At 45.0% G+C, this 20,194-nt stretch overlaps 1 protein-coding gene across 2 annotated transcripts in view; it reads left to right on the top strand.

Moving 5' to 3' along the window:
* The window catches only part of oaf (out at first), a 285,677-nt gene that overhangs the window by 230,458 nt on the left and 35,025 nt on the right, over positions 1-20,194 (top strand). The window contains exon 3 of one of the 2 annotated variants that reach the window (XM_065229382.1): positions 11,780-11,914. The exons of the other annotated variant lie outside the window; for it this stretch is intronic. Coding sequence (XP_065085454.1) covers positions 11,780-11,914 — 135 coding nt within the window. The remainder of the gene's footprint in view (positions 1-11,779; positions 11,915-20,194) is intronic. 2 annotated transcript variants of the gene reach the window in all.

The raw sequence follows: 20,194 nt of genomic DNA on the forward strand, positions 1-20,194 counted from the left end.
CTGGTTCGATTCCAAGTGCACTTGGGGAAAACACATAGCGTATCTGAGGCAGAGATGCCAACAGCGAATCAATTTCCTTCGTTCCATTACCGGCCCTTCATGGGGAGCCCATCCGGAAGATCTAATAAGACTCTACAAGACCACCATTCTCTCGATTTTGGAGTACGGTAGTTTTTGCTTTCAATCGGCGGCGGGGACGCACATATTGAAGCTCCAAAGGATTCAATATCGTTGCATTCGAATCGCGCTAGGTTGTATGCAATCGACGCATACCATGAGTCTTGAAGTTCTTGCGGGCGTCCTCCCTTTAACGAATCGTTTTGCGGATTTATCGTTCCGGTTCCTCATCCGCTGTGAAGTCATGAACCCGCTGGTGATCGAAAACTTTGAGAAGCTGCTAGAGCGGAATCTTCAAACACGATTCATGAGCTTGTACTACGAGTACATGACTCTGGACATCGGCCCCTCCTCGTTCAACCCCAATCGAGCTGTCTCCCATAATTTCAGCTGTTCTTCCGTGAGATCCGATCTCACAATGAGGCAGGAGATTCAAGGAATTTCAGAGCCTCACCGTTCCCTGACTGTCCCAACTATTTTTGCGAACAAATACCGCCACGTCCCCACCAAGAAGAGATTTTTCACAGATGAGTTGGTGTCCACTGGTTTTGGAGTATTCCACGATCTTCATAGCGCCTCATACAAGCTTCAAAAGCCTTGTTCGGTATACGTTGCTGAACTAGCAGCTATATCGTACACGTTAGAGCGTATTGCCTCACTTCCACCTGACCATTATTTCATTTTTATGGATAGTCTTAGCTCATTGGAGGCTATGCGTTCAATGAAGCCGATGAAGCACTCGGCGTATTTCCTCCAGGAAATAGATCGTCATTGAGTGCTTTATCAAACAGCTCGCATATCATCACCTTGGTATGGGTCCCTTCTCATTGCTCTATCCCGGGCAATGAGAAAACGGACTCGCTGGCTAAGGTGGGCGCTATGGAAGGCGATATTTACGAGCGACAAATCGCCTACCACGAATTTTTCACGGTTTGCCGTGATATCGACTTTATGAAGCTTATTTACGACTTTCTTAAAGCTGTTGATGTATGTGTTTAATGTTTTGTGTTTTAGTCATCCTTTACGTTTAAGTTTTAAATTAGTTCAAAATTCTTTCCCTTGTCCTCCCTCCAAATGATCAATAAATGTAATCCCTAATCTCGAGTAAACCGCGAGTAATCGGCCCCCGTTCTACTAACATTAGTTGTAAGAAAATGATATTCACACACAATCATGTAAAAAATATTCGGCTCCGCAAAGCTAACGCATTTTAGCCTCGACAAATAAATGGATTATAAAAAAAATAAACCGGGCATGCTCTGGACTGTTTACATATGTGCTGGTATGTTGGTGCTAGTGTATTAAAACTATACTAAAAAGAAGTCAATGTAAGCCGGTTTTAGTATCTATCAGCATGTAGATTTCAGGAGCAACTGAAATTCGTGCTGGTTGTTTGAGCTGGAACCAGCACACATGTAAACAGGGTATAAGTCGTCTTTGTCGTCGCACCCCGTTCGTGCGTGCCAAAATTTGACATTATTTTGGCAAACGGATTCCGTGACTCGGGCTAATGCATACACGCTCACTCACACATATTCAGGACCAGAACGTGAAAGCGGTTTCTCCAATAGGTAGCTCGAGCAGCACCAACTATAGCGGGAAAGTACGTGAGGTTCGCAAATTGGGTGGTGGTAGGGATCAGGAGACGAACTCCCATAGAGAGGGGGATAGAGGCATATCGTCAAGGCTGACAGGCTGCCGACACGTTTTTCCGGAACACGCAACCAGAACAGCAACTACGGGGAGGAAGGTGAGAATCATAATACGATGCTACCTCACTGGAGATTGCTTATCGAACGAATCTAATATCGCTTTTGGTCATTCCGGTCATGGATAGGAGGGGAATTATGGGGATAAACATGATACCTACTCGGGGCGCTCGGGTGGTCATCCTTTTGGTGTGCAATGTGGAATCGAATGCGTGTTGGAGCTATTCGTTAAGCCGGCCATTGTGGCTTCCAGGGAATAAATTAAGGGATCACAAGTTAAAAGAGTAGCAATGAAACTGGACAAATGGCTGTAGATTTTCAGTAAAATTTCATACATACAAAATATTGATTTTGCTCCACCAGTCGATTCTAAATCATTCTCCCAAAATTGAAGATTATTTGGATGCGAATGCTATCGACACACTAATCCAGCCAGTATGGTTTAATTGGGTGTTTGGTCCGCAGTTCGGTAAAACTTTAAAATCTGAGGAAAATTTAAAAAACGAGAAAATTTATTCCGAAATTGTACAGACTTAGTTTTGTTAACCAATTCTAATGGTTAACAATAAAGTTAGTCAATTTAAGTAATTTCTTACGGATAACGGTCATTTATAAAAATTATAGGCGACTACGATGGCGCCTAAGGCAACAGCGAATTTGTTACTTACCTAATGTCTAGGATATAACACCTTTGCCCGGCACCTCCACTTGAGCTTCATGTCTGCTATCTGTCACTGTTTACAAAAATATCTAATCACAATTACCTTTGTTGTAATACTTCCTTCAACGAAAACAAATTTACTTGCATTGTCATGGTCATCTGGAAGGAGGTTCGCGTCTAGTGCTTTCCCCAGGAATTGATCACGGCCACCAGCTACCGCCCGTCCAGTCTTGGGCGTATACAGCGAGGCATCCCTCAGCTTGCTCACAATCTCCGACACTGGCGAGAGACCAGCAGACGAGCATTTTTGCAAGCCGTAAACTTGCTGATTCACGGCAACGTCGGCCACCGAATCACCGCAAAAACTCGCTACGAACACATTATCAGTACTTTCCACGGCTAATTTTCCAACCGGACCGTGTTCATACTCACACACGATGACGAGACTGTCGATAGAACTACAGCCAAAAACGTGACATCCGAACACGGTGAATCGGTCTCCCGGGAGGCAATGGAAATCCAAGCACACTTACACACTGCTGATTACCTTTTTTGGTTTGTTTTTTCCATCGATCTTGTTTTCCGTGCTGAGCACCAATGCTACTGACGCGCAAGGAAGGCAGCTCCCACACCTGGACCCTACCTATCGACCCATCACAACTCATGAACCGGGGGCCAACGGCTTTACTACCCTTCCGAAGGAAGGCGTGATCAGAGATGTTATGCCTCAGAACATCCCGGCGGCGCCGACTGGGATTGAACCCAGGCCTGCTGGGGTGAGAGGTTATCACGCTTACCACTACACCACCGGCGCCGTTTACACTGCTGATTACAAAAAAACATACTCGTGCAAAGAAACGGATCCAATAAACGTCACTCTCGCGAAAACAAACCCGTCGTCTTCGAACGGCATAAAAGGAATCGGTGAGCAATTTTGTGATACGGAATTTCCACTGAAAATCAACCGGGAATGCACGAATTTCACCACACCCAACTGCGAAACACGTTCAGAAGCACTTTTGGTACACTTTCGCTATCAATCTAATTTGCCGAGCTCTTTCACGCACCTTACAGCGCGTAAATAAACTGAAATTAAAAATTATCACTCGCGATGCCACTAATTTCTTGTCCTGGAGAGAAAATTAATCAACGCAGATAGCGACATCTCTTCTGATGCTTGCAAACATGATGAATCACGTTTTCTTTCTCGGTTCTAAAACTTCTCCGAAAGCGAGAAAACCACAAATCATACGTATAACTGCCGGGAGGCAGAGTGCCAGCGCTAATCTGGCAAATGCAGCCGAAAACTATGAAAGTGAACGCACGCACAAAACAGAGAACAAACTTAAAACACAACCGTATCCGAAGGGGTTTGAAACTGTACAAATGGAGAGTTGACAACCTAGCTCTCTCACAAGTTCCTACCTCACAATAGCAAAGTGAGGGGGGGCGACGCGAACACTGATGCGGTAACCATAGCATGGCGATAGAGGAAATGCTTTGTCAATCCACACGAGTGCCAACCGGCACATTAGGACCGACGCCAGTAAGATCCTCATTACGGCATACTGTACACGGCATGGAATAATGGACACGATACGGCACAATGGATTGGATACCATGCTACAGGACTGACAGTCGTGATATTCTACTTCCTGAGTAAAGAAGGGTGACACCTTCTTGAAATGGCGAGTGGGCTAATAGTGCGGTTGCCTCCGTCCCGGTAAAACCTTGGCAGGCCACCGGATACGTTCAATACTCGTCACCAATTGGTGGTTGGTGAGTAGTAGGCTCAGATGTAACATTCCTGACTTACGCCGATCTGGCTCTGAACATGGTCCCCATGAAGGACCGTGTCAATCCTAGCATGGCCTCCCTGCTTGCATAGATAACCATAGTATCACGATAGGAGACTACATACAACGAATGGAGATTGCGGCCCGGAGGGGGGACCCAACAGAATGGAGAAAATCGGAGAAAAAATAAATAAAATCAAAGAAAATGATAAAAACAAAAAAAAATGAAGGACGACGGCAAGACGCCAGACGAGTGAAAACGGAGGAGCAAACGTGTTAGCAAAGAGCGGGATATTGCAGAGATCACCAGTGTTAAGCCTGGAGTCCACAGCGAGTTCCAGCAGCAGGAGCAGTAAGTCCCAAGGTGAGCAGCAAGGCCACCAAGGAGAGCTAGGTCTTGTTCTAAACCAGATTTTCACACCGAAATCCAACAGTAGCACACCCCAAGAAGGATTGCAGCTTGGGAAGACCAAATTGATGGAGGTCAGGAGGAGGATTGATGAACTCCATGACTTTGTCAAAGATAAGAGCAACGTTCACAAGGCAATAAAGGAAATGGTGACGGGCATCAAATCCGCCATTATTGCTGCCGAACGTGAACAGGATGCGCTGAGGACGAGATCTGTGACTGCCGAAAGGGCACTGATCGAGGCCAAGGAGAAAGCAGCAGCTGAAGCACAGGAGACACCGAAAGGACCTTGAAATCCACGCTTGGAGAAGACGAAAAGGGAAACGCCAGGAGTTGAAAAAAGTCAAGAACGACAAGGATGACAACAGGGAGGAGTGATGGCGTATCGTAGGGAAGCCGAAGGAGAAGTGGGAAAAAGGAAGGAAAATGAAGTGCAGAAGAAAGAAGAACAGAAGAAGGAGACACCCAGGTCTCGTCGGGAGCGAAGTAAGAGCAATGCTCTGATCGTCGAAGCAAAAGACAAAACGTCGTATGCAGTACTCCTCCGGAAGGTTCGAGAGGATCCGGAGTTGAAGGAACTAGGAGAGAACGTGGTGAAAACCAGGCGCACCCAGAAAGGCGACATGTTCTTTGAGCTGAAGAAGGATCCTACGATCAAGAGCTCAGCCAACCGGCAAACACTCGTGGCTTGTGATTAGCACCGGTCCCTTTCAATTTGCCTCATTATTTATGAAAGGCCCTTATATTTGAAATCACGTTTCACATTCATCTAGTGATGTCCGATTTTCATTCGAATAATCGATTAATAGATTAACGAATCGAAAAGTAAAATATTTGTTATCGGTTATATCAACAATCAATACGAAACTAACGATTTTAATTTGGCTCACTACATGACTAGCCTATTGGTCCCAAGCAAATCGACTAACACACCCCATTCTAGTATAAATTCCAGTACTACACTATGTTTGTTTTGATTCGCTATGAAAGTTTGACAGATAAAATAAGGGGTTATTGGTTTTTCCTATGTTTCGAGGGGTGAATCGATTAGCTTGGGGTCGAAGATAGTACCAGAGCTGAGCCAAAAAGTTGAGCTCGTTTCTTCGGGACCTTCTGGTCTTAGAGTTACCTCTATGGTTATATCATGCCGATATAAGCATCAACTTCTCCAGATGATAATCACCCACAGTTTCAAACTCAATCTGCACTCCCATTGGTGGAAAATGACAGCACAGCGAACAAAAAAAAATGATTAGTTGTTAATCGAGTAATAAAAAAATGGGACATCTCTGATTTTTTTGGATGAAAGGGACCGTGAAAAAGGACACTAAAGTAGAATGTTTTACTCCTTAGTATTCTTCTTTGGCTCAGCCTTCAAGGAGCTCGTCGAAAAGTCTCTTGGCGAAGGGGCGAGCGTAAGAGCTCTATCCCAGGAGACAGTGGTCGAGTGCAGGGATCTGGACCAGATCACTACATAAGAGGAGCTGAGAAGTGCGTTGAGAGTGCACTACGATCTGGGAGACGTTCCGATGTCAATACGGATGAGGAAGGCGTACGGTGGCATGCATACGGCGGTGATACCAACTAACGGAAACTAACGATTTTTAATTGGCTTACTACTTGCAAATCGATTAACGTACCCCATTCTAGTCAAAATTCTTATACTACACAATGTTTGTTTTCATTCGCTATGAAAGTTTGACTGATAAAATGAGGGGTTAGTGGATTTTCCTATGTTTTGATGGGTGAATCGATTAGCTTGGGACCGAAGATAGTACCAGAGCTGAGCCAAAAAGTTGAGCTCGTTTCTTCGGGACCTACTAGTCTTAGAGTGACCTCTATGGTGATACGGCTTTCGACAGTTGCAGCGAACAAGCTGTTGGAGACGGGAAAGGTAAAGGTTGGGTGGTCAGTGTGCTCGCTGAAAGCCACTCCTCGGGTTACCAAGCAACTGGAGCGATGCTTCAAGTGCATGGGTTTCGGTCACCCACCAGGCGAAGAACTGCAATGACCCTGACAGATCTGATCTGTGCAGGAAATGAGAAATGTCTTATTGCAAGAAGCCACACGAAGCAAATGCCTAGTATACAAAAAGGCTATGGCAGGCCAACAGTAATGTCCCTCCCGATAACGGTAACTGGGTGGCGGATAGAGCTGGGATGGCGGCTATACAAGCTATGGGCAGATACCCCATTCAAGATGTGGTTGCGAGCTCATACGAAGGTTTCGTGATCGCCAAAATCAACGGAATCTTCATGTGTAGTTGTTACTCACCCCACAGATGGACGATGGAGCAGTTCCATGAGATGCTGCATGGGCTTACCGAAGAGCTGATTGGACGACGACTGGTAGTCATCGGAGGAGACTTCAATGCTTGGGCAGTGGAGTGGGGAAGCAGATGTTCCAATGCAAGAGGGCACCGTCTGCTGGAAGCTCTGGGAAAACTGGAAGTTATGCTGGCCAACGAAGGCACCAGCAGCACTTTTCGCAGAGATGGCCGCGAATCCATTAACGACGTTACTTTCTGCAATCCGTCGCTGGTGGCATACATGGATTGGAGAGTGTGCGAAGCATACACATCGGATATGGCATCGGCCAACGGGATACTGTGGCAGTACCGATGACGAGAACTTGTGACCGGAAGTGGAAGACGGAGGCTTTCGATAAGGATCTTTTCGTTGAGGCACTCCATGTTGACAGGAGCCCCGTGGTTCTGAACGTGGACGACCTGACAGAAACGTTAGTGAAAGCATGTGACACGACCATGCCGAGGAAACTGGAGCCAAATAACAGACGGCTTCCAGTTTACTGGTGGAACGAGTCACTTAGCACCCTCCGCGCTAGTTGTCTCAGAGCCAGAAAACGTGTTCAGAGAGCAAGAACAGAAACAGACAGAGAGGAACGAAGAGGAGTGTTTCGAGCGGCCAGGGCCGCACTTAAACGAGAGATAAAGCAGAGCAAGTCAAACTGTTTTAAGTCACTGTGTCGAGACGCTGCTGCGACGCATACCGAGTCGTGATGGCTTAGATCAGAGGTCCAACGATGCCCACTGAATTGTGTCCAGAGAAAGTGAAAGTCATCGTGGAAGGACTTTTCCCGAAGCACGATCCAACGACCTGGCCACCTCACCGTACGGAGAAGGAGAGGGTGATAACGTCCAAGTCACCAACGAGGAATGCGTGGCAGTGGCGAAAGAATTGATGGTGAAGAAAGCTCCCGGTCCGGATGGAATCCCCAATGTAGCGTTGAAAGCGACGATCCACGCGTCCCCGGAAATGCCTAGATGAGGGTCACTTCCCTGAGGTGGAAGATACAGAAGCTAGTGTTGCTGCCGAAACCAGGAAAATCCAGCATCGTATATGCCTGCTGGATACACTCGGAAAACTCTTGGAGAGGATCATCCTAAACAGGTTGACGAAATTAACGGAGAGTGAGCACGGATTTTCGATTGTCGGAGAGGCAGTTTGGATTCCGGAAAGGGAGATCAACGGTGGATGCAATTCGGACAGTGGTCGAGAGGGCTGAGAAGGCATCCAAACAGAAGCGGTGAGAAGATCGATATTGCGCCGCAATAACGATCAACGTCAAGAAAGCGTTCAACAGCGCCAGCCTGGATGCCATCACTGAAGCGCTGCATAGAATGAGGGACCCTGACTACCTGTGCATGATCCTGCGGACTTATTTCCAGAACCGAGTTCTGGTCTACGAGACAGACATGGGACAGAGATCGGTTAGGATCACAGCGGGAGTTCCACAACGCTGCATCCTTAATCCAACGCTCTGGAACGGGTTGTATAACGGCGTGCTAACTCTGAAGTTGCTCAAAGGTGTTGAGATCGTTGACGTCGTCTTTATGGTAACAGGCGAGACGCTGGAAGAGGTGTGAGTGTTGTCAACCGAGGCGATCGACATGATTGGTAACTGGATGCAAGGAGCGAAGCTGCAGATAGCCCACCACAAAACGAAAGTGTTATTGGTCAGTAACTGTAAAGCGGTACAGCAGGCAGAAATCACCGTCGGGGAGCACGCCATAGCCTCGAAGCGTGTGTTGAAATACCTGGGAGTGATGATCGATGACCGGCTAAACTTCAACAGCCACGTCGAATATGCCTGTGAGAATGCTTCGAAGGCCATCAACGCGATAGCTAGAAAAATGCCGAACAACGCTGGTCCCATCAGTAGCAACAGGCGTCTTCTGGCCAGTGTGTCGTCATCGATACTTAGATATGGAGGTCCAGCCTGGGTTCCAGCGCTGGAAACGAAGCAGAACCAAAAGAAATTGAGCAGCACGTTCCTGCTCATGGCTATTCGAGTCGTGAGTGCGTACAGAACCATCTCGTCGGAAGCAGTCTGCGTTATCGCCGGTATGATCCCTATCGGCATCACCCTGGCGGAGGACAGCAAGTGCTACAGGCGGAGAGAAGCCGGAAGAGTACGGAAAGTTGTGAGAGTTGAGGCATTGACTAATTGGCAACAGGAGTGGAACACGACGGAGAACGGTAGATGGACACATAGGCTAATACCGATTCTTTCGACCTGGGTGAACAGAAAACACGGAGAAGTCCACTTCCACCTAACGCAGTTCCTGTCTGGCCACGGCTGCTTCAGGAAATACCTGCATTGGTTCGGACACCCTCTGTCCTGAGTGTGGCAACGTCGATGAAACGCCGGAGCATGTGGTCTTCAGCTGTTCAAGGTTCAAGGTAGTGCGAAGGGAGATGCCCGTCCTTGACATGGAGAATGTCGTCGTTGAAATGTGTCGAGAGGAGGGTACTTGAAATGCCGTCAGCAGGGCAATCACGCAGATTATGTCGGAGCTGCAGCGTAAATGGAGAGAAGAGCAGCAATCACACACATACACACACATTTATACTTCTTGAATTTTGCAATAGAGTAAAGAAGTAGTTCTTGCTACAAAATAGAATATAGAGAAATAAATGAACGCCAGTGAAAGATGAAATTTCGAACGACGAGTTAATACTTGTTGATTTAGATTTTATTTTGAGTATGATAAATGTAAAAGTCTTTACTTATGGTACTGGAAATTTGTCGATGCAGAATTGTTCAATCTGTAGAGCAGCACGAAACATGCTAAATGATATAGACAAATTTGAGCATTACGGATGCAATACGGAATATCTACGATTTTTCAAATGCTTTTTGTGTGTTGCCTATAGAAAAGATATAAAGAAATGGATTGTTACGAAACCATTAAAAGAACTATATGTACAGAGAAAAAAACATGTAACGAAACAGATTCACGAATTTTTTGAATAAGAGTAGACCAACCAAAATCAGTTGGTACAGGTACCAGTACTAACGGGTGTTCAATAAAAAAATGAGAATTTTTCCAGTCATATAGTTAGTACATTTTTTTTCAACTAATTCAGTATTTTTTTTTTTAATAAAAACATAATGTTTATTCTTCAAAAAAAAACGACAATGATTTTTGGGAGAAGGGGTCCTGGTCAGCCTACGACGCAACTTAGTCGCGATGCTCTCACAAGAGCGCTGGACGGCACTGAAATCATTCCCATTTTTTATTGAACACCCGTTACAGGTAACGTTTGTCGACGAGCATTCGGAACTTCTCAGCTTTTAAGCTTCATGCTGAACATCGACAAAGAATTAATTGTGCGATTTCGACATATTCTATTTGCTATTAACTGACAAGAACATATTGCAAAGGAACATACAGGCTCTATCTATATAATTTGTACGATTGCTACAAAATAACAGCGACCGTGCATAAAGTTCTCACTCACACCGGAGAAATAAGCACGCCAGCACCTCTTGGGTAATTAGCGAAAGAGGTAGTAAGAAATCATCATAATCAATTAAAAAAATATCGTTGAAATTACAAGACTACTATGCAACTAGGAAACTTCTACGTTTGCTGCAGTGCAGTATACAGGAAGTCCCAATGTCATTATAGATGTCCCAAAAGTTTCCAAGATTTATATACTCTAAAAAACTTAAAGTGATAGAGCATATCAGCCATCATAACGGCCATTTTTGGACTCGTCAAGGAACCACCTTAACGCTATCTAGTTGAACGAAAAGGCATCAACATTCTTACATTCTGCTGAACCAATGCTATACCTACCTGGTCGGAATTCGAACATTTTTAAAATCCGTTTCATGTTTTGAAAACGGTACTACTGCACAGTGTTGTTTACATCGGCAGATATTGGAAAGATACGTAGAAAACTGAAGTATTAATCCAAGCTCTGTCCCGTGAGTGCAGCAGTGATTTCCCGCCCAGTGGTTTTCCTGTAGGTATGAATTCCACACAACTCAGCTCAAAGGGTTTTATCGTCATTCACTATTCAAGAGGATGGATTTTCCTCCATCAAAAGCAAGTGTGCCCTTCTTTTCTTTTTTTTTCATTGATGGGGCGAAGAAGAGCACATGATCCGGATTTGTTCTGTTTGTAGTGCACTTGCTTCGGCCACATACGAGTAGGCACCTACCTCCAGTAGGGAACGGTGACGAACGGTGTGGTTTAACTGAAGTGTCTGCTGGCGATGCATTGTACTGTGCTATGATTTGTTTGACGTTCGTTTGCTAATGTCCTCTGATTCTCCAAACAGTCGGAAATACAAGCGCCAAGGACTATCGAGACCTGTCGAGTGGGGGCATGTTTTTTGATACGATGTATGCAATCGGAACCGGTCGGTATGGTGACAGTATCTTCTTATGGGATGCCTCTCGACAGGTGTACATCATCGTTTCTTCCGGGAAGGCACGAACTCGGTTGGATCCGGTAGCAGTGCTTTGAGTGAGGTTTTTCTGTGGAATCTTTGAATTTATGAAAATTAATTAACATTGAATTCGGATGGAATTTAACTGGATATGTTCGTATTTTTTTTTAATCCAATCAAAAATACATACCTTTCTGACTTCGCCATCACAAAGAGTAACTCCAATCCGGCACTGCTACAAAACTCCCATTCCATCGTTCGATTTCTTGCTGATCAGGGGGAAGCCAAATTTATTGACATTCTTTCTTTCCCATGCTCTCAACAAACGATCGTCGTTTTTCATGTGCATTTTTTTTTCTCTCTTTCTCCAACGGTCATTTCAGGAAGTGCAAGTGCTGAAAGCCCTGGTCCTGGGCGAGGAGGAACGTGGCCAGAGCCAGTATCAGGTGATGTGCTTCGTGACTAAATTTCAGAAAGGAGATTTCATCACTGCCGATGCAATGGCCAAACTACGACAGGTGAGTCTACTTGCTCCTCTCCAACATGATTCTGGCTCTATGTGCCGAACGAGTGATGGGACAGTTTGGGCGGAATTTGTGATCAACTTCCTTCTTCGTCGAATGGCGAACGATACTGCTGCTGCTACCCTGGGTTGGGAGTTGGTAATTTCCTGTGGCACCGTTTTTGCCCTTCTGTTTCGATGGGAAAAGTCTTCATCAAATAGTTTGGAGAAGTGATTTTTTTCCTTCGATTTTCATCCTTTAGAGCCAGGTGATCTCTTGAGAGAAGCCGTCGTCGTTGTCGTTGCAAAATTTGCTTTCTGGATGAGTGTAAAAAGTCGAGAGTAGGAACAAGTTCCAAGCGGGAATATCTTCTTGGCAAACTTTATATCCCACCGACTGACTCACATCGTTGAGTGTGTCGTTTCACAGTTTCCTATCATCGTTTTTTTTTAGGGGCTGTCTTATAGTAGAGTGTGTTAAAAGTTGGCAGAGAAATGAACCAGAGTTTCGCCCATATGACAAGCAACGAACGACGCACGTGGAAAGTGTGCCATATTGTCGGTGTGGCAGGAAGTGTTTGACTTATTAAAAAAGTTGCTCCTGGCAGGGCTGCACGAAGGCAGAACATGAACGTTGTCAGGTTGGATGTGCATTTTTTTTGTTTGAAAGTTCATTTACGCATAGAAAACTAAAGGTAGTCACGCAAGGATATTGAGAAAAGTTCTTTCTGGTAAGTTCCATTGGGAGCATTTATGAAGAGATCCTTACAGCATGTGAAGCCTCCAAAGTAATAGAGAAAAATCTTCTTGGTAGATAATCGGGAAACTCTTTACATGAAAGCAACCAAAGCCCCATTTTCCTTGTGGCCCATTCTGCGATGGCAGTGCCATAATACTAGCTTTAGTTAGAGGGTAGAAGCTGGGTCTGGCGAAGACAAACCGCAGTTACCTTCAAACTGCTGCGGTGGATTTCAAATTGATATAGTGTCTCTGAGCTTAAATTTGCAGTATCATCGGATGCAGCCAACAGCAACGATCTCACTCAACGGTTGTGCGCTACTGTGGCTACTAGGGTCGTGGTAGTGCACCGGATCATGTCAACACGAGTTTCCGGAATTCTACTATTACTATGCGGGCAGTTGGAGGGTCATCGGTAGATGAACGTAGAAAACTGGATGAATTTAGTGTAATCAGAACCGTCGTCGCGATCAGTCACAGCGGAACGGAATCGATTTTCGGGTGGATAGTGTCAGGCAAAGTCACTCCATAAAGCAGAAATAAGTACGCTTGTAACATGGCGGTATTGGATAATCTCGAGCAGTTAATGGTAGTATTCCAACGGCTGTCGCTTTCTTTTTCCTAAAGCAGCTCTGAGTTTTAGCTATAAGCGACAGCCCACAGTGAGGCTGTCATACATTCTCTGCTTGAACGTCAAGCAGTACAGTTCGGTCTTTGCTCGCTCTGTCGAGTTGTTCTAAAGTTTCTAGTTTGTTCCAAACATTCGCAGTTTAATCGCGTCGTCAGTAGTGTCGGTCGCTTCGTGTGATGGGAAGACAGCGCTCCCGGAGCAGGCTCCGAGAGAAAACGGAGAAGAAGAACAGCGGTGAGGGTAGCTTGAGTGTACCTATTTCGAATAGGTACGCTACTCTTCCCACCGATGTAGGGAATCCCACCTCAGCCACGGTGAAGCGGTCTAAGAAGAGGAAGAAAAATCAAGGCCAGCGACGAACGTCAGCGTCATTGGTGATTTCGGCGACGCCGTCGACAACGAAACTGCTGCCAGCCCGAGTGCAGCAAAAATGAAGCTTCCTCCACTGGTGGTGAAGCAAGTCCCACTCAACACGCTGATTGGCGATCTTTCATCGCTGGGCGTTGCAGCTGAGTTTAAGCTCGGCAGGATCGGCACCAAGGTGATGCTCCGAACCAAAGCTTAGTACGAAGTGGCCGTGAAACATCTGAAGGATACCAAGGCGGAATTCTTCACGCACGACATCCCCGGTGAGAAGCCCTTCAAGGTAGTCATCAGGGGTCTACCAAACTTCGACCCCAAGATGGTCGAAGCCGAAATCAACCGGTACAAGCTAGCCCCAATTGCTGTCTTCCGAATGACAAGGAGAGATGAAAACGTGAAGACGTACCCGGATTGTCTTTTCCTGGTGCACTTCCAGAAAGGGACGGTGACGCTCAATGCGCTACAAGCCATCCGATCGATCTACTCCATCATCGTACGGTGGGAGCCATACCGTGGCGGTCATCGTGACGTAACGCAGTGTCAGAGGTGCCTCAATTTTGGACACGGTACCCGCAACTGCAACATCAAGCAATGCTGCAGCAACTGCGCTCAAGAACACGCCACTTCCAACTGCCCTGCGGATGGAGCCGTGGCGATAAAATGCGCTAACTGTGGTGGTGCACATCAAGGCTCTGACAGACAGTGCTCCAAACGCGAGGACTTCAAACGCATCCGAAAGCTGGCGTCAAGCAACAATCAACCAGGACGAAAGAAGGACAAAACCCCATCATTCAGGACGGAGGATTTTCCGTCTCTTCGTGCTCCCCAGCAAAGGCAAGCAAATTCGCGGGTGCAACCCGCCCCCCCCCCCCTCAAGAAGCTTCCGGTGATTCTGCTGGTCAAAGCTCTCCATCCCCCCCTGGATTCTGGAGACAACCAACAGTGCAAAACAACAACCCCGATCTGTTCTCAGCGGATGAACTGATGGAAATTTTCGTCAACATGTCCGGTGCTCTTCGTAAGTGCCGCAATAAGCCCGAACAGATCCAAGTGCTCGGTAAGTTCATCATCCAGTATGGCGTCTAAACCGCTAACTATCGTCACCTGGAATGCTTGCTCTGTAAGAGCAAAAAAGATTGAGCTTGCCGACTTCCTCCGCAAGCACAGCATCGACGTGGGCCTTCTAACCGAGACCCATCTAAAGTCCGGCGACAGCTTCTGGTTGCCTGACCACAACACTATCCGGCTTGATCGCACCAGCTCCAGGGGGGGTGGTGTTGCGGTCGTCGTCAAGAAAGGAATAAAATACCACACTCTGTCCCATATCCGCACCTCTATCATCGAAGTCCTTGGTGTGGAGGTGGAGTCGTCGACTGGATACGTCCAGTTTATCGCCGTCTATTGCCCTCGACAGTGTGCCGCCAGCAGTGGACTAGCGGCTAAATTTAAGAAGGACCTGTCCACCATCACCCGTACCGGTTCCCGCTTCGTAGTTGGAGGAGATCTGAATGCTCGCCATGAGGCCTGGCGGAACTACCAGCAGAACCAGAACGGTCGTCTCCTGTTCGACCACTCACAGCATGGGCTGTATTCCGTTTGGTTTTCGGATGAACCAACATTTATCTCACCGGCGGGCAACCCATCGACGCTAGACCTGTTCCTGACAAATATCGGCTTGTCCAAGCCGGTAGCCTTGAACGAACTCAGCTCCGACCACCAACCGGTGGTGGCTGAACTGGGCTGCAACGTGGCTCCTGCTTCAAGCCTGCGCAAGGACTACCATCGCGTTAACTGGGCCCAGTTTGGACGCGTGGTAGACAGGCACATCATCGACAACCCGCCACTTGACACCGTGGAGGACATCGACCGAGCGTTGGAGGGACTCCACCAAGCCATAACCGTGGCTGACGAGGCGTGCGTTTGACGAGTTCCTGTGAGGGGTAAGTTTATTGCCATTGATTCCCACACCCAACTTTTGATTCGCCTGAGAAATGTTCGTAGACGCCAGTTTCAGAGGACTGGAGATCTGTGCAAAAAACGTGAAATGGATGATCTGAACAGACAGATTGCTTCCAGAATGGACTCACTCCGAAATGAAAGTTTCGGGCGTGTTGTCCAGAATCTGGACGACCGCTCCAGACCATTCTGGAAGGTAGCCAAGGTCCTGAAAACTCATCCCAAACCCATTCCACCTCTCAGAGTCGAAAATGATGACGATCGGCTTTTAATCACCCCACAGGAGAAAGCAAATGCGATCGGCGAGCATGTCGCTTCATCGCATTTGCTTGGCTCGAATATCCAAAGTCCGCTCGAAGATCAGGTTGCGCAATGCGTTCAAAACCTAGATGCCTCCCCTTGTGTCGTGCCTCCCCTTGTGTCGTGCCTCCGGCGGATATGATTACAGTACAACAAATTTGCTCAGCGCTGAAATGCACCAAGAACATGAAGGCTCCCGGGTTTGACGGTATATTCAATTTGATCTTGAAGAGACTCAGCATGAAAGTGCAGTCTCTTCTAACCGCTATCTTTAACAGATGTTTGGAACTGCACTACTTTCCAAGCATCTGAAAAGAAGCTAAAATCATACCAATCCGCAAACCCGGTAAGGATCCAACATTGCCTTCAAGCTACAGACCCATCAGCCTCCTTTCAGCGCTGAGCAAATTGTTCGAGAAACTCATTCTCAATCGTTTGCTCAAGTTTGTCGAGGAAAATAACATTCTCCTTCCGGAACAGTTTGGGTTCAGAAAGAAGCACTCCACCAATCACCAGCTAGTACGAATGATGAATAACATTCGAAGTAACAAAGCTGTATCAAAGTCCACAGCCATGGCCTTGTTAGACGTTGAAAAGGCGTTTGACAATGTTTGGCATGACGGACTTGTGTACAAGCTTTGTAACTTCAACTTCCCATTACATCTGATTAAAATCACCCGTAACTACCTTCAGCAAAGGTCGTTTAAGGTATCGTTGAATGGTTGTCTTTCCATCCCAGCAGGAGTCCCGCAAGGCAGTCTGCTGGGCCCCTCGCTTTACAGCATTTATACTTCTGACATTCCTCCCCTTGGAGACGGTTGCGTGTTTTTCCTGTTCGCAGATGATACCGCAATAGCCGTCAAAGGAAGGATGCCTCGCGAAATAACGAACAAACTTCAACGATGCCTTAACGCCTTTGCTGATTATGCCACCACGTGGAAAATCAAAATCAATGCTTCCAAAACACAAGCGATCATGTTCCTACATCGGCAATCGCCCAAACTGAAACCGGCTCCATCTTGTACTGTAATCATGGATGGCACAAGGGTTGAGTGGTCCGCCGAAGTAACCTATCTCGGGATGTTGTTTGACGAAAAGCTCCTATTCCGCTCGCATGTGGAGAAAACCGTAGTCAAGTGTTCCGCCTTGGTTAGGTGTCTTTATCCGCTGATTTGCCGCAGATCCCGCCTCTCAAGGGTGAACAAACTGGCCGTCTACAAACAAATCATAGCACCTGCGATCCTCTACGCAGCTCCGGTGTGGGAATCATGTGCACAGACTCACAGGAACAAAATTCAGGTCGCTCAGAATAGAGTGCTGAGGATGGTTCTTGATCGTCCTTTCGACACTAGAATAACAAATTTACATGAAGAGGCAGGTATTGCCAAAATAGATTCCAAAATTAACGAAATTAAGACTAAATTTGCCGAAAAATGTAATTTATCAGAACATGCTTTGATAAGCAATTTGTATATAGTAGGTTAGGTGTATATAGTAGTTGTAGGTTAGTTGTAGTTGTAAATAGTAGTTATAAGTAGTCTCCTTTTTCCAATTCAAATCATACCAATCCCACCAAGGTGGTCATACTTTAAAATAGGCGTGATAGGACTAGAAACTGTAAATAATAATTTAAATCTCACTGTACTAAAGTTGAAAAGACGCATCTGTGTCACTTGAAAAATTCATACATGTAAACCACACAAACACAAGAAATAAAGATCATTTAACAGAGGCTGTCATACGACATGCAACGTTGCCGTCTTGTGCAGTACACTACAGCTCGTTCTTATTCATGTATTTTGTTCGTTCGGCTATGACAGCCTCGGATGGTCATTCGTAACGTTCCTTGTAACAACAAGCAGTCCGTCAAACTGCCGATTTGTTGCTGCTGTCTTTGGAATTTTGTTCGTATGTCATGAGCAGCGTTGCCAGTATTCCAGATTTATCTGAATTTTCCAGATTTTTAGTCATCTTGCCAGATACACAGACGGACCACGTATATTTCCAGATTTTTTTAAATATGTTCCAGATTTTCCCAGATTTGTTAAACATGTTGCTTTAAAAATATCACTGCAATTGATTTACCCTCTAATAAAAAATAAAAAGCCAAACTTGCTACCCTAATTATTAAAGGCCTTCAACGTTGGACATTATTGGAATTTTAAGGTAATTCTGAAAATAGTTCACAGTTAAGTGTGAGGCGATTTTTTTGTGAAATCAAAGGAGAATTTCAAGCTACTTCTGAGTAGAACAACATCCATCTTTGTGGGCTTCGGGGTCGTGCGGCGTCACCCATTATTTAGGCGTATTGTGAGTTCCACGAAATTGAGGGTTCGATTCCCGCTCCAGCCGGTGCAAATTTTGGTAACCTGAAAATTTCCCTACTGCTCTAATGGGTGTGGTGTGTTGTCCGTTGTCTAGTGTTAAATATCACTAGTTTACAGCATTTTTGAACTCGGTAAGGTGATGATCATTTCCAATGCAAAATCTTACGCTGACTTCAATGCCGTGGTCAGAAAAAATTAAAGTAGAGCCATTTTTGAGATATACAAAAATTTTGATTTTTTGAATTTTGGACAAAAGTACGATTACTAAAATGTCAATATCTTTGGAACTAGTGCACCAATTTTAAATCTTTTTTTTATGAAAATGAAGCTAAACAAATTTTCTATCGTTCACTACAGTATTATGTCTTAATTAAAAATTTAATTTTGAAGTCATACAGCATTTTTTTTTTATTTTTCCTGCGAATTTTCCATAAAAATCTTGTTATAATCAACATTTTTAATGGGATAAAAAGATTCAAAAAATCATTCCATAATTTATTCTTAAAGTCCATTTAAAACCGGAGAAAATGAGCCTTTAATGGATCAAATCGGTTGGAAATTGTCGAAGTTATGAGCATTTTTGTAAAACACTTAAAAATGTTGCTGAAATACAACAGCTTTAGAGTTCCTTTTCTAGGTGTCGTTGTAAGCATCCAAATCGCATGTAAAGTTTTCATGGGAGATTCTTTTCTCTACATATCAATTTGAATAAGGCATATCAGGATTTAAAACCGAGTTGATACAAAAGAAATTTATTTAGGTTTTATTAAAAATGATTGAGAATCGAATGACTTCGTCTTCGATGTTTTGAACTTGTTTCTCGAATCAGAAACCAACAATAGTCACCCATCATTGCTTCATCCCAAAACCCTTGGTAACGACGTTCCATCATCTTCATTTGTTGGTGAAAACGTTCGCCGTGCTCATCACTCTCGTCACCAAGATTTTCCGGGAAAAAATCCATGTGAGAATGTAGGAAATGTATCTTCAAAGACATATTCACACCTGTGTTCAGTGAAATAAAAGGATTTGAAATTAATTATATGTAACAAACACAATATTTTTGATTTATACCTATTTTCTCATAATTTTTGAGCAATTCATCGACGGCTTCCTCATAATCTGGGCTTCTGGAATTTCCTAAAAAGGTTGTGACAACACGCTGGAACGATTTCCACGCTTCTTCCTCATCTGGTGTCAAAACTGTATTGAATGCGGAATCATTGAGCAGTTTTTTTAATCTGTGGGCCAACAAATACACCTTCCTTTATCTTTGCGTCAGATAAATTTGGAAATACTGATTTCAAGTACTGGAATGCCGGCCCTTCTTTTTGCAACGCTTTGACGAAATTTTTGAATAGCCCAAGTTTTATATGTAGTGGTGGAAGTATTATGCGTTCTTTTACCACAAGAGGATCATTTTTAACGTTGTCTTTACCAATTGTGAAATTATCCCGTTTTGGCCAATCTTTTCGGACGTAGTGTTCCTTACGAGCTGGACTGTCCCATTTACACAAAAAACACATATATTTTGTGTATCCCTGTTGCAATCCAGTCAACATGGCAACCACTTTAAGATCGGAATAAATTTTCCAATTGTGTTGATTGTAATTTATCAAATTGAGCAATAGAGCCATTGATTCATACGTTTCCTTCATATTAACGGCATGAGCTAATGGAATAGAAGGTTTCTCATTCCCTTGATGCAGTAAAACGGCTTTCAAGCTCAACTTGCTGCTATCGATGAATAAACGCCATTCAGCTGGATCATATGGCTCACCAAACTCTTCAAACAAGCCGTTTACGTCATGGCAAAAACATGCCTTGTCCTTTGTAGAATAATATTTGTCAAATTTCTTGTGACGATTCCTGTGACAAGAAATTTTGACCTCCTTGCTCAGCATGTTGTGTTCTTTCAAGCGTGATGCCAGCAATTCGGATTTCTCCTTCGATAAGTCGAGATCTCGCACCAAATCATTAA

The sequence above is a fragment of the Ochlerotatus camptorhynchus genome, unplaced genomic scaffold (genome assembly GCF_037179485.1).
Source record: "Ochlerotatus camptorhynchus isolate MF236.1 unplaced genomic scaffold, CSIRO-AGI_Acam_v1.1 ptg000024l, whole genome shotgun sequence".
NCBI classification, from domain to species: Eukaryota; Metazoa; Arthropoda; class Insecta; order Diptera; family Culicidae; genus Ochlerotatus; species Ochlerotatus camptorhynchus.